This window comes from Aythya fuligula, chromosome 10 (assembly GCF_009819795.1).
Source record: "Aythya fuligula isolate bAytFul2 chromosome 10, bAytFul2.pri, whole genome shotgun sequence".
In the NCBI taxonomy this organism is placed as follows: domain Eukaryota; kingdom Metazoa; phylum Chordata; class Aves; order Anseriformes; family Anatidae; genus Aythya; species Aythya fuligula.
In genome coordinates, this window is record NC_045568.1 from 16,857,868 (window position 1) to 16,873,359 (window position 15,492).

Below are 15,492 nucleotides of genomic sequence, written 5' to 3' on the forward strand. Positions count from 1 at the left end.
AGAATACTTGGAAGTCTACATTACCTTCTAACAGCTACTTGGTTTTCTAAGGCTTTGATTAAGACAGTAGGCCACTCCACGTGATAGTAAAGGTTGCACTGAGGGAGGATAAAAGAATCCAAAAATAGCTGGTACAGGTATTAACGTCTACTGTTGTAAAATATACAAGTCTAATATTCTGACAAAAGGCTTTATATCTAAAACAGTTAATGCTGACCGCATGTTAAAATTTCGCATTTACCCACGCTCTTCCTGAAAACCCAAGATAGTCTGAGACACACTCAAACCTGCACCTGTGCCAGCCCTTAAGGAGCATCTACTCACACATTACAAAGGAAATGTTACCTTCAAAAACACTGGCACTAATAATCAGTCCAAATGAAACAAATATATTTCTTTTTGAAAGTGCTCCATTTGTGTACCAAGATTATTAAAAAAAAAAAGTGAAAGTGATTTATTGATTCACTGCAATAGAAAACAAATTTTCTAAACATTAATCTTCATGAAACAGATTTGTTTTGTTGCATTTTGTTTTTCAAGAAATGGATGAGCTTCTAACAGGTGTACATCATAATTCTGACTTAATATACCACAAGTCAGTAAGTTCAAACAAATGTTTTCAGTTGCTTTCTTTTTTTTCCCTCTGAAATTTAAAGCATGCCAAGCACACTTCAATATGATGGCAAGGTTATAAATTCTGTTTTTTAACAAAATGGTTTTACCTTGGTTTCCAAAACTGAAACTAAGACAATAAGAGTGTAGATTCTGCCCATCACCACCCCAAAAAAAAAAAATAAAAAAAGCAGTCCTATATTTAGGGAAGTTAAAATTTCTGTGACAGATGGGGAGTTAAGGGAATTTTTAGTGTTCTTGCTCTATCGATTTATTGAAATCCTCAGAATATGTCTGAATGTCACACTGCACTAGGTTGTTCCACAAACTTACCCTCTCTTGTGTAAATCCAGTGACTTAACTGTTCTCCTAATAAGGAATAAATCTTTCACAGGCAGATGAGTTATATTACTGAGAGGCTTTTCTCCAAAAGCAGCTTCTCATCACTCACATCCTTTGTCTCTTTCTGTCCACTGAACACACAAGCAGGAACAGAGCTCTCTAACACAAGTTACAATGCAAACAGATGCAAACGAAACCCCTCGCTGTGGAGGCAACAGCATGATAGGCAAAGAATTTAAACTGCAGAGTATTTCACATGAGTGCCTATTGCAGCCACAATTCTGAGATAAAGTGAAATACTTGCTGTCTGGAATGCAGGGGAAGATGCAAGCTTCTTCCCCCGATTCTCAGCATTCCCAAGGGTCCAATTCAAAAGTTTCCTCTGACATGACCCAAAACGCAGCTAAATGTCACGCCACGTGGATGCTATTTAACCAATACCTTACTTAAAGAATGGCATGAGAAATACTTTGCAGCCACTGGAGATTTGCTTGAAAACTATATTAAGCCACAGCACAGTTTTGCCAAAGTCTAAACCTTGTTATTTATATACAGGGAACGATTATGAGAGCAGCAATTATTTCATTAAAATATTTTTCAGCATTCTTCTGAACCGTTTTAGCTACTGTTAAAGTCAGCATCCAACCCTAGAGCAAATATTGAATACTTGTATTTTTGATGTTAAAATTTAACCACATTTAGAATTACAAGCAGAGCAGCTGTCTAGACAGCTCATGAGATACAACACAAACAATAGACAGATGAAACTTTATAAATTACAACTTCATCATAAGTGTTACACTCTGCTTTAGAGGACTTTGAAAAAATTGAATTTGGATGACTATTTTACACTATAGAACTACTGTCCTATCATGTTCAGACACTGCAAGTACAAATATAAGATTTTCCTTTCATAAAAATATCCACCAATTATGTTTCAGACAGCAAGCCACTACTATTTTGTTATTAAAAGTTAGCCAGCGAGATTTTAGAAAAACTTGTATTACGAACATGTCTAGAAAGACTTCTTATATTTTTTACGGGTATGCAAAGTTTACAAATGAAGGGCTGCTTTAGTAAAACTCATACCTTCCAGTGCTGTCTCAGGAGGTCATGGTCATCTCTCTCGCTACTGTTTACAAGTAAAATGGTCCATTGTTTAGTAAAAACTTAAATACAGAGATGACTTAAAAAATTTAAATATTGCACAAATAATTTAACTGCAGACAGTACAAGACACTTAAAGCATTGATTTTTTTTAACATATGAACTTATTATATAGACATTTTCTATCATACAGTTATTTTTTTTTTTACAAGACATTTAAATTCAGCATTTACATAAACAATTATCTATACAATCTGTTACAATAGTAAGAGTTCCAGCAGGAGTTAATTTTGTCTTTGCTTTAAAAGTTCATCTATCTGTGTCTTGTACATGTTTTTCACATCCTCCAGATCTAATCGTAGTTCTTCAGCTTCCTCTGCTTTCTCTCCATACATCTGAAGAATTGTATTGTATCTTTGATCCAAGTCCTGCAATGATGGAGTTTGTTATTTGACCATCTTTTTAGTGTTAGTTTATCAAAGTGTAAGTATTTTACAGTGACACTGACAATGACAGTGAACTCTTTTAGATTTATTCCCTAGACATAAGAGGAAGAGACTCTAAAGTCAAAAATTCTTGACAACGAAGAATTAATGCTGGCTACAGTGGAACTATGAAAGCACTTTGAAGTTCAGTTGCCACACACATTAAAAATAGCAAATTACACCTAAGTTTTACTACAGGAAGTAACAGAGTCTGTGAACCGTTTCATGGGAAAATTTAAATTGTGTATTTATAGAACAATAATCATTTCCAAAGTTATTCCAAAACTATTTCCCAACTTTAAGTTCTGATATGCTTAGAGGATTAAAATATTTGTCCCATTAACTATATCACTGCCAAGCACGCACTCAGCCTTTAACTCTCACAAATCCAGGCTGTTTATCAGAACACTCCCTTCACTTAAAGACTAGACTTCAAGACAAGTGTCTTATGTGAAGAAAAAAAATAACTCTATTCCCAATTTAGCATTCAATTTTATGCACAGCAGACATTTTTACAGCTACATTTTGAAGTGACTACCAGTCATGGAGTAGGGATAACCAGATTACAATAAATAAATAAATAGAGGTAATTTATGATTAGGAACACGTTTAAGTATAACCATAAATAGATAGTGGTATTTAAAAAAAAAAAACAACAACACAATAACATATCAGATTGCCAACACAAATGCACTTACCTTTAACTGTGCACGCAATTTTGGTATTTCTCTCACTTTTTCTTCAAGTTCGTCATTTTGATTTGTTAATTTAACCAATTCTTCTGCCATTATTGATCGAGTTTTTTCAAGGTTCCCAATTTCCAGCTAAGGTAAATATGTTTCACAATTAGGAAAAAGAAAATTTACCTTTTTTATTACAAAAAGTATCTTGAAATGGCAATTAAAGCTTTTTCTTGTAAGCCAGAATGAAACAGTAATTAAAGCTTTTTCTATGAGCCAGAAAGCGCATCCCCTGGAAACACTCTCCCTTTCTTCTCATTCAGATCTGATGAGTGTTGTTCCCCACCCCACCACCCTTCTTCTTCCTCCAGACAGGCAAGTTAAGTTTTTTTGATGGGTCCTTGCCGAAACAAGAGAGGAAGAAATAAATGTTTCTCTTGCTCATCCCTACACACACCTCCAGTGGCTATCCTGGTTAACAGAACTGTCAGTCTGCTCTGAGTGGGACCAAGCATTCTGAATACAAAAACAATGAAACAAAACTGACTGAATTAATATTTAACCTTAGAAGCACTGCATTTCATTATATAGTAGAGTAACTACAGTACCTGTAGATGTGAAATCTCTCCTTCTCTTAGTTTTAGCTGTGATTGAAGGTTTTCAATTATACTTGAACCTGCTCCCATCCTTATAGCGTCATAAAGGTTACTCCCACTAGCAGCTACTGGCCCAAATGAGTGATCGTGAGAATCATCCTACAAACAAAAGGTCAGAGAACCTTAAAACCCAACAAAACAAGTACACACTTTGAATAAACACATCTAAATAGCGGGCTCGTGCACTAAGCCAATATTGCTAGTAAAAAGAAGCCCGTTTGACTTCTAACAGTGTTATTCAAATTTTCTAGTTGAAATTAGTGACGTGAACTCAGCACCAATGCATACAACCATATGCATTGGTCCACAATAAAAAACATTGTTTTATGCTCTTTCACAGATGCTTTATTTTTAGAAGTTTTTGCCTCACCTAAAACCACTATACTCTTGAAGAGTCATTTTCAACATTAATAAAGTTTCCTGAAAAGGGAAAAAAAAAAAAACACTATCAAAAAGCCAGTATTATTGACATATACCTGTGAGAGGAAAGATGTCTGAAGACCTGCCATGTCAACTCCACTTATGGAACTAGAACGTGAAATACTCGGAGTGCTTGAAACTGTTTCAGCTGTAAATGACTTCCGATCCTTAAATAAAACAATAAATATATTTTTAAGAAAGCACGCAAGAAAAACCCCACATCACCACCAGTTAGTTACAGAAAAGAGTTGGCAAGACAGTGAAAGCTTATGAAAAAAAAAGACTGCCCTTTCCTCTCCCCTCCTATAAAAAACATACGTTAAGTTCAACAATGAAGAATTACTGTGCTACTAATGCTTCTAGTCTACACTTAGCTCTTTAGACTTTTCAGGAAACAAAGACACAGAAGTTGCAAACTACAGCAAAATAACTTCTCTTTCAGTAGCCAAGGGAGATGCAGAGGCAGTTCTGTACGTCCAAAAGCATCACAGGAAGGATGACATAACCAGAAGTAGGTCTCTTTTTGGAAGGTATGTTAACTTCATTTTTGTTTGTTTGTTGTTGTTTTAAAGTTTACAAATTCAACGCTGAGATTTCTCGCGACTGACATACCTTCCAGAGACTGACCTCTTTTAAAGGCAGCATCTGAACGAATACTAGCCTCTGAAGGATAAAGCAGTTAGATTTTAGAACTAGAAGCAGTAAGTAACCAAAATAGAAACAGTTTTACTCAAACATCAACTGCTAATCAGCAGGAACAAAGTTACTGACTCTGGAGGCCCATTTTGTGACTTGTGACTTAAGCTGGAAGGCATGCGGCACATTGCACACAACCATGTGAAACCCAGAACAGGAATTCAGGAGAAGCAACGCTTGCAGTGTAAGCAAAGAAAACAAGGAGCTTCAGAAGATGAATCCCAGAGCATTCATAAATCAAAAGGTTAAAACAATCACTATCTGTATTTTATCTTTTCTCAGGATAGAGTATTACGCAAAGACTTACTTCAGCGCGTTTCACAAAAGCACTTATTTCATAAATAAAGAAAAAAAATAAAGAATAAAGAATAAAAGAGATAAAGAAAAAGAGAAGTTCCCAATGCCTAGGTTCTCAGTATATACTGCACTGCTTTAAGCCCATTTTTTTGCTTGCCACAGTTTCAGATTCTAGAAAACCAGAAGAATAGGGATAGTCTCAATAAAATTGAACACAAATATCAGGTTTTGGTACCTTCTCCTTTGCTGCTTCTTGCACAAGAATGGCCTTCTTTCTTTCCTGTTCAACCTTCATTTTCTCCATTTCTAACTGAGTAGTTAGCAGCGTCTACAAAAATCAATACAGGCTGTTAACCCCCTACCAGCAGAGGTGTCAGTAACAGTTTAGAGAGGAAATAGACAATACCTTTTCTTTCTTTGCATCTTCCAAGGTTTTTGCATATTCATCTTTGAGTCCTTCTAGTTCAACCTCGTACCTACAATGAAGAGGTACAGGAAGTAAGCGCAGAGCTGTGTGGCATTTAGCTGTCTACCGGAGTTAAACCACAGCAAATTTTAATACACACACAGCTTTAAGATTTTAAAGCACTGTGAAAGTAACAGGCTTCAGACAATCGTTAGTATGAAACGAAAGATCCTTAACAAGTTTGGAAGCTTTCTTAGGAGTTGTCATCTTTTTTTTTTTTTTTTTTTTTTTTTTTTTTTTACAGTAGCAACAACACCCAAAGAGATCTTCCAGCTTACAAAGATTTTCAGCAGATGGTTATATACTAGATAGCTTACTTCATTTCACTCACCTACTGTTTTCATCTTCCATTTTCTTCAATTTGTTTCTCTCCACTTCCAGCTGAGCCTGAAGGCGAGTATTTTCTTGCCTTAAAAGACTATTCTGAGACTCAGTAGAAGACATCTGAATTTTATTAGACAGAAGCTCTTCTGTAGCAGCCCGTTCTCTCTCAGCAGCTGCCGCTAGAAGAGTTTGAGACTCACCTAATAATAAATAAAAAGACAGGGAATTTACCTTTTAGGCTCACACAGCTATAATGTGGTCCAATTATTTATGCATCAAAATGGATTTTTTGTCAGTATTTTAGAGGCAACTTTTTTTTTTTTTTTTTTTAATGCTGGTGTACTTCTAGTGTCTCAATGTCCATGCTTCTTTCAGATGTCCTAAGTACATGCATACCATAACACCTCTTACAATCTTGTTACGCTATATTAAAGGGAAACAGACAATTACTTATCCAAGAACCCTGGCAAAATACCTCACATATCATTTCCTTACAGGAAAACATTTTGTGCTTATCCCTCTCAACCCACTCATATACTCCTTGGGCCAATCAAGTCCTTTCAATTTACCTTCAGCTACCTCACATCTTCATTAAGAGTCTCACAGCTCAGTATAAGCTAAAAACATCTTACCAAGTCTGTCAGAAAGGTTCTTTTCCAATTTTTCCCATGAAGAAGTTTGTGCTCCCAGTGTGGCTTGCAAGTTTTCTATCTGCCGGAGAAGTGGTCGCGTAGCAGATGTAACACTTTGACTTAGTTCTTGGTTCCGGTTTTCTGCTTCCTGGAGTCTCTGAAATCAGAAATTAAACATATTAAAGCTTTAAAACGATGTAATGGACTAAAATGCTATCACCCTAAATCAGCTTACTACATAGGCTATTTATTAATGACATGTTAGCTTTTTTGTTTTCAGTTTTTATAAGTTCTTCTTGCAGATACGAGTTGGCATTGTCTTATTTGCTACAGTACCTGTTGTAGTTCACTGATTTCCTGGCGTAAATAATCTTCTTTTCTCGCTGCCTGCTGTTCTGCACGTTGCAGCGCTAGCCTCAGGTCTGACACCTAAACAAGCAAGGCATTGTCACTAATCTCTTGCCAAACATCACAGTGCCATCTACCCATTGCTCTCCCATTTAAAACAACATCAGATGGGGTACAAGTTAAAGGCTTGAGTTTTGCAAGCACACAAATAGTTATGTAATGTATGTATCACTAAATATTTTGTCCAATTATATTTTTAAGCTTTGCATCATGATTCAACCACTACAGACTTAAATATGCAAATAGTCAAAGTAACTTTATTTAGACAAGTAAAATTAGAAGTCTTTTCTTAAAAAAAATAGAATTCTAAAGTTTAGCACAACTACCACTAGAGGCTGAACTCAAGTTCACAGCAAAGAAATCCACTAAGTATTGCTTAGTAGACAGAAATGACTTCCACCTAATATTGTGTCTGGTTCATTATGGCAAATGCACACCCCATCCAAGTACATCTCTTCATTCAGTAAGTTCTATTCATCACATTTAAGACTCACCTGAATTGCCAAAGCTTCTTGTTGCTGTCGTGCCTCATCCTGGGCCTTCTCCAGAGCTAACCCAAGCTCTTCCTTTGCCTTCATTTCCCGACTTAGGGCTGCTTCTTGTGCCTCACTGTCCTTTGTAGCATTAGCTTTATGAAGATCAGCAAGTTCCCTGGGGGAGGAAGAAAAGCCATGCATTTTGCAGTTCATACAATGCCAACTGTGACTTCACAAATAACTTCATTATGTATCATTGTAGCATCTTGATTCATCGCACAAAAAATAGACATGGAAACTGATTGTACGGTTCAAGACAGGCACCCAAATATCTGCTTACTTGTACGCACTGTCGAGTGCTGCCTGCACGCTTCTGTTCCGTTCTTCAAGGTCTTCCACTTCTGCCTGAAGCTTAGCAAGATCCTTTTCTTGTCTCTCAACAACACTGTTCAGTTGTTTAATATTATCTCGATGCTGCTTCTCAAGGTCTTCCTTGCCATCAAGTACCTATTGGAGTGCAAACAAGCATTAGATTAATCCCAGCACATGGGGTGGATCACACCACCTGAGCAATGACAACGACAACTGTTGTGACAGATCCAGAATTAAGTTACACAAAGCGACTGGAGTGATCTAACATTGCAAAAGAGAAAGGCAATCTCTCCAGAGGAGGGAGCACTTCTTCACCACACAATTTCACATATTTCCTCATGCTAGATCTTCTGCTTGCACGTCCTTGATTCAACTCACAAACCAATCAAGAAAACTGCCCAAATTTGGCCAGTACAGTTTTTTCAACTCAAATTTCATCAGCCCATTATCCGATAACCAACAACACAAGTGCAAAAAAGCAGCTGGAATGAGATACAACTGCAATTTAAAACTACTGAAATCCCATCTTAGTGTTCCAGTAATATCAATTAGAATAGTCTCCCATGAAAGATAAAAAAAAAGGCTACCTACAGCTTCCCCACAAGGCTACTCTGCAGCTAATCTAAGAAGTTGTTTTTTTTTTTAAATCTCACCTGTTTTAAATGTTGCAACTCTTCTTCAAGTTCCTTGATCTTTTTGTTCTGCTTTGTGTTAATATTTTCTCTTTCTTTCTCCTTTGCTCTTAATTTCTTAATCACGTTGGAATTGTGTAGCTGCTGTTTGGAAAGCTTTTCTCCTGTAAAGAAAACATACATGAAGTTAGCACATATTGCCAGTTATTCTATGAACAGTCTCCATTCACACCTTTCTCTGCCCTCCAGCCCTGTGTAATAGCCAAACATATAATAAAACATTTACTTGTATTTTCATGCAAATTCTTAAGTTTCCAGTCCACCTCAAAATGACCTCACTACACCAAGCTATATTCAGATAGGATAGTCACTGAAAAGGCTTTGGAAGCAAGCAAAATCATGTTACCAGGAAATAAACATAATGGCCACTTAGTTTAATAACCATAATTTACTTCTAAAGTTAAGAAGTAGTAGGGGAGATACCGTAGAAGTGGCTTGAACAATGCTCTGGTCAGATCTTTGCCAAATGGAGCACAGAACACTGTACTGCACAGCGGTCTTATCTCACGGTACCTTTTAATGCATGCCACAAAAACTATCCTTCCAGCCATCTGCATTTGACTGATGGACTCTGCTGCTCTGTGCCATTAACTAAATAGTTTAAACGTATAGACACATCTAACATGCTTCAAATAACCTGTCTTCCCCACATAAGGGAGGCTTTTATGTGAAAACAGTGTATTTCAAATTATTCTACAAAGTTTTGCTTAAAAAATTAAAATCTTACCTTCCTCCATCAATCCTTTGATTTGTTCTTCTTTTTCTTTCAGTAATTCAGCAGTTTCATTAGTATTAAGTCTAGTAGCCAATTCTTCTTTAACAGTCTTTACTTCCTAAAGAATAGATCAAAATACTTAGGACCATTCATTAAAATATATTTATGGCTAGAGGCACAATTGTACTTGCCATCTTCTTTTCCCCTCCCTCTCAAAAGGCTTTTCTTCAAAAACAATTTAGGCTGGTAAGGGACCTCTGCAAGTTATCTGATCCAACCTTATATTTAAAGTAAAGCTAACTTCCAAGTCAAATCAGATTGCTCAGAGCCTTATTCCATCAAGTTTTAAAAACCTCCAAGGATTAGTTTCATTAAAAAGCTGGTTACCTTTTTAGCTGCATCTCTTTCCTTGCACGCAAGCTGGAGCTTCTTTTCAGCATCCGCTATTCGCTGAGCAAATTCCTCTTTAAGAGACGAAATGCTACTGGTCTCTTCTTTCATTCTGAAGACTTCACTACATTTAAAATTAACATTTCAGAACAGTTCCATGGCTATGTGACATCCCAAACAGTTTGCAACAGGCTGTCTTAAATGCTTTTAAAACGTGTTTATAATTTTTACACATTTTACGAACAGCTCAAAAAACACATCCATATTAGAAGTACTAAAGATCTCTATTAATTCAGTAATTTAACAGTGAAAATGGCAGAACTCTGGATTTACCTTAAATGTATTGCTCCTTAATCAAGTTCTTTCAGAATAACCTCTTAGTCTCTACCATGTACAGGGCAAATGATTAAACTTTTTTTAAAGTTAAGATCAATTTAACAATTAAATAACATCTTCACATATTATCCATAAATTTCTACACCTCACATTTGATCAGTAAATTGGCAAATTCAACTTTTCATTTTTTATTCCAACTTAATTAAACAATTAATTCTGTTTTTTCCTACAACCAGTCTTCCTACCATGTTTTCACTGCCTCCGTTTTAGTCAGCAAATTACTTTGTAAATCATGTTAATCTATCTGTATCAGAGCAGTCAGTCTCCCTTAATATCAAAACCCAGTCTCATAATAAAGATCTTTATTAATATTGAAACCTGCCTCTGCGCATCTGTTTCCCACCAGTCTTCGCAAAAGAGGTTTTGGCCTCAACAAATAAAACAGATTGCATGTCCTGTAATGGTATTTTTATTTCCACATTTCCTAAACAGGGCATATCCTTTGCAACCTTCGGTCTAGTTACAGAAGGCACCTGTTTTATCATTTGACCACAAATGACAATATTTGCATTGTAATATTGTTTGTGTTACAGTAAAGTTAGTTACACCAATGACTGTGCCTATTTTCATACTTACTCTTTTAGGTTATCATAAGCTTCTTCCAGGCGCGCCTTTTCTTTACTTGTACTTAATAACTGTGTTTCTCTCTTCTCCAGCTTCTCTGTTAATGAATCAATCATCTGGAAAAAAATTATCACAAACATCAGATGAATGGGACAATTAAAACACGAGAGGGGCAGGCTTCCCCTTTCTTCCCCCTCCTCCAACATTAAAGTTTTAGTTCAAATTCCTAAAAGAATTAAGAAGCTTAAGATAGTGAAGATGACCATTTTTCTGCTACATTAATGTAAAACTAGGCAATAGCTAAACACAAGATACCTGTTTACTAGAGTTTTAACAAAAAATCCTGTTAAGTATACCTGGCTCAGCTAACCTCCCCAACAAAATTAAGTTATATTCAATTACAAAGTTTTTAAACAGAGCTAGCATTAACCATTGAGACTCCTGCTGTGCTCCTCATACCACTCTCTACAGAATCACAGGATAATTTACATTTGAAAAGGTCTCTTCTGCAAACTGATAGCATTGGATGAGGAAAGTAAACTTCCAGGCAGAGTCAGGAGATCTTAATACATCATCAGAATTATCTAATATCAGATTTTAGAAAGCTAAGCATAGAGAAGTAACACAGACATATATAACAACGTAAAGTAATTAAACAGATTTTGTAAATGTGACTCAGCATGGAAGTGAAAAACAAAATCTGCTATGGTTCATTAACATTTCCCTCAAACTATTCAGTAAGATCAGAAAACTTTGGTACAGCATTCTGTGGACTTTCCTAAGGAATTAGTGACATTCCCTACAATTTACAACAAAAAATGCTTTCCTTAAAATACAAATTAGGTTGGGGCTTTACAAACTCCCATAAGGAACTGCTTTTCCCTTATTACTGTAAGAAATGCTATCGGTACTGCAAACACACCTACAGAGCATGGCCAAGAGTAGGGCCCACCTATGTCAGATAGTATGCAAAAACACTACGTCTGAAACAAAATGCAGAGAAGAAAAAAAAAAAAGAGTAAAACATGTCAAAACAGCTCAGAATTTAAAAACAAGAACAGAGGGACAGGAAGGTGACAGAGGAAATGGAAAAAAAATAGTGCACACAAAGCTCCAGTTTAGTCTTCCACACTCTGAAATATCCTACTTGTTCCTCCACATCTCTAGTTAACCCATCTATTTAAGCCAGCCATCCAGATTTCTTCATATCTATTAATTATCCATAATGATACCTATCTTCTTCATTAAAATACTTAATGTACCTTTCTTTTTAAAAGAGTTTGTACCACACAAAATAACACATCTGACTTATCGAGGCTTCCTGCTTGCTAGCAGTAGTCACAACTCACAATACTGACAAGTGAACTTAAGTGAAACCCAAAACGATCTGCCCAAAAACTGCACCAGTATTCTTCTGCTGCAGAATAGTAAAGAATTTTCTACAAGTTAATTCAGCATTAATCAATTCACTAAGGTGAACCTAACACCTCTATAAGGAGGTGATGGGAGTCCCATCCATATTTAAAGGGTGTACTTGCCATTACCTTTTTAAGCTCTTGCTTTTCAGAGTCCTCTTCCAGCGAATTTTCACCAACATCCTGCTGTGGCTCGGTCTCCTCTTTCACAACCTGTTCTTCATCAGTTTGCACGGTAGCAACCAAAACATCTGGCTGCTCGGAATTAACAGGGGTTGCGCTTCTGCCACTCTCCTCCATCTCAGCTTCCTCAGCATGTAACACGGGACTGTCATTTAGATCTTCAGATTTACTTTTCAGGGCATCAACCGTTTCTGTCTTCGGTGCAGAAGGACTGACAGTGACAGATGCTGAAGTGCAAGCCCTGCCTGATAATTCGTCGTCTGAATTGATCTCACTGACACTCCTACTGTCTAACGACTGTACACTAAACGAATCTATTCTTTCAAAAGCATCCGAGGAGCAGCAGCTCTCGGTCATTTTTTGAAAGTCATCTAAACGATTATAATCCGCGCAGGCAGATGTAGATAAAAGCTGAAATGATGTCTGCATTAGGTGGAGACTGGATTTTGAATCTGCGGCTTCTTGTCTCGAACTTACTGAGCTCTCACTTATTACACTTTCGTGGTCCAAAACCTCAATATCACTCGTTGTGGATGTCCCCGAAGAGAAAGTGCTAATTGGAGGTGACGGCGTATTGCTTTGCCTGTCCTCAGTTTTTTGCTCCTTAGTTTCCAAACCCACATCTTTTGTACCTGCATTAAGAGACTGTGAAGTGCTACCCGTTCCACCTCCCGTTCCGTCCTCCCCTGCGCTGGATTTTTCACTGAGAGCATCTTCAGGTTCTTTCAGATTTAGAGCAGACACCTTTTTGTCAGGAACCTCATCCGTGCTTTCTTCATGCTTGGCACTGAGCACAGAATTCTCTTCTAGTTCCTCCTTGGGAACATCAAGGTTTTTCAAGTCCACCAGGCCAGCTGCAGAGGAATCCTTCACTTCTGCCTCTGTCGTCACAGGTACTTCCAGCTGACTGGGGTGCTGAGACTCCTGTAAAGTGCTTTTCACCTCCTCTTTGGGTCGCTGTGATTTGGCTGGAGGTTTGGACACCACTGGATTTTTCTGTATATTCTGAACATCTGTTGGAGAGAGAAAGGCACTAAAGAAGTTTTCAGATTCATCTACTACCGTTCTCCTCACTGGTTTGGTGATTGCTGTTGGCGATATTGGCTGATTCTGTGGTTCTGCATTTGAACTTAGACCCCAGGAAGATGTATCCCATCCTCCACTTATGAGAGAATTTGTTCCTAAAACGATAAAAAAGACATGCCAAGAAAACAATTATTTTCCAGTAACTGTCTTCTTACGTGCAACATTTCAGAAAAAAAAAAAAAAAAAGGTTTCCGTATTGTATAAAGCAAGTATTAACACAAGTGCAAACAGCAACATTTTTGTTTCTACTTCCTGACAAAGCTTGGGACTGATCTTTAGACAAAACAAAAGAAGATTAAGGGAGAAATTAAGTAATTCAAGGACTCAAGGACACGTTAAACAGTAACTTGAGGAAAGGCATAAAAGAAGCCATACAAAAATTATACCAGTAACTCCAAGACAGAGAATTTCAGAAAGAAAATGGAGAAAAGTGCCTTGGAAGGGGAGAAGAGCCTGTGCAGCATTCCAGGGCCTTGCATAAGGGCACATCTGAAGCCTTTTCAGACACAGAAAGCAAGTGTTGCCTTTGCACAGGGAACAAGAGAGAAGGAATGCAGCATCCTGCTTCCTGTACTGAGAGCAGGCTAGGCAAAACAAACAGCAGAGCTGCAGTTCAGAAGTTACACAGATTAGAAAACAAGGAACTACTACTAGGTCTTAACATTTATCAGCCAATAGCACAGACAAACGCTTCATAAGTCATTATAGGAAATGGGAAAAAAACTTGTATTGTGTATTTTCATATTATCTAAAAAAATATTTGTAGGATTTACACTAGCAGAGTTCTTGCCCTTTCAGCTTGTGACAGACCTCATATTTTCCTCACACACTAAGTGACAGCATGAAACTGACAACATACAGCAGAACTAAGATGACTGTTTTTCTTCTCCTGTGGAAAAACACTGAATTGAGGAGTTCTGAAGCTGGCCTAAATCAAAGTTATCAGCCAGTTACTTCTAACGTATTTCTTTCAGGCAAAACAAAAGTAACCTGATTTTGGCTGTTTTCCTTATGAATTACAGTAATGCTATAGATACGAAGATATAAATGAAATTAAAAAGATAGTTTGAACAAGTTTCAAGAGATTAAGTGCTACACAAGATGCTATAAACAATTCCTGCATAAGACACTGCCAGTATGTGACTGACAAGCACCTCCTCCCCCAACAGTCTGAAGACATGCAAAATTGGGCTTGGTTGAGCAACCTAGAAAACACTTTCAATTGCTTTAGCTTTCAATTTTCAGAAACCTCATTCTGCTGTGGGTATACCTGGAAATAGCTTCATACCACAAACAGTTCTAGATACAGTCGCAGTAAGGACACTGGTTCCAGAAAAGTTAGTTTTCCAACTTTTACTTTACTCGTTCTTATCTTTAAAGTACTATTTACAGAAACCAGTTTTTAGCATGAGGTTGCCTTCCTGCTCGTTCATCTCAAAGCACCAATTTCAAATTGACCATCCCTTCAGCCTCTGTGCTGGCACCCCACAGGTAGCAGGGAGCTGGTTCCTCATCTCCACACCGTGCCCGTTCTTCCAGCGGTGGGCTCCTTTCAGCAGATCCCACAGGATCACGACGTCGCTGCCACAAGAAGTGGAAACTTCACTTGGTGCCACCAGCTCTGGGCTTCTGCCCTGCTCCTCCTGTCACAACGCACCTATGTGTGCCTCAGGAAGAACGCTATTCCTACCTTCTTATTCACGGAACAGTTTTTATCACCCATTTTCCTCACAAACCTCATTTTCCTGATATTTTATCACCTAAATTCCTCAGTAAACGGGGAAAAAAAAAAAAGCTTTAAAAAGGGACAGGGGCTGAGGACTCGGCCAGGCCGGCCGCTTACCCTCGCTGTAGTCGGGGATGACGGCGTCGGGCCAGGGGCTCTCCTCGGCCTGGATGTCCAGCACCCGGTCGATGGACTTCTGGGCCTGAGACAGCGCCTGCTTGGCGAAGCTGGACAGCTGCGAGGCGTTGAACCAGCTCATCCTCCGGCCGGAGCAGCGGCCCCGGGCCCTCGGAGCCCCGCTCCCGGGCAGCGGCGGGGCCGGCGGCCTCGGCCTCGGCCTGCGCTGGGCTGG

General features: G+C 38.0%; 1 protein-coding gene across 1 annotated transcript; it reads right to left on the reverse strand.

The window, feature by feature from the left end:
* Window positions 1–631: 631 nt before the first annotated feature.
* TMF1 (TATA element modulatory factor 1) lies at window positions 632–15,449 on the reverse strand. The gene is made up of 17 exons (XM_032193912.1): window positions 15,258–15,449; window positions 12,275–13,509; window positions 10,743–10,846; window positions 9,768–9,894; window positions 9,393–9,498; window positions 8,627–8,769; window positions 7,942–8,108; window positions 7,620–7,776; window positions 7,054–7,146; window positions 6,718–6,874; window positions 6,093–6,285; window positions 5,702–5,771; window positions 5,531–5,623; window positions 4,359–4,469; window positions 3,835–3,981; window positions 3,245–3,370; window positions 632–2,489 (listed from the first exon to the last, which is right to left on the reverse strand). Exons 1-17 carry the CDS (start codon window positions 15,397–15,399, stop codon window positions 2,346–2,348), a joined length of 3,315 nt encoding a protein of 1,104 aa, XP_032049803.1. The 5' UTR covers window positions 15,400–15,449; the 3' UTR covers window positions 632–2,345.
* Between the last annotated feature and the right edge of the window lie 43 nt (window positions 15,450–15,492).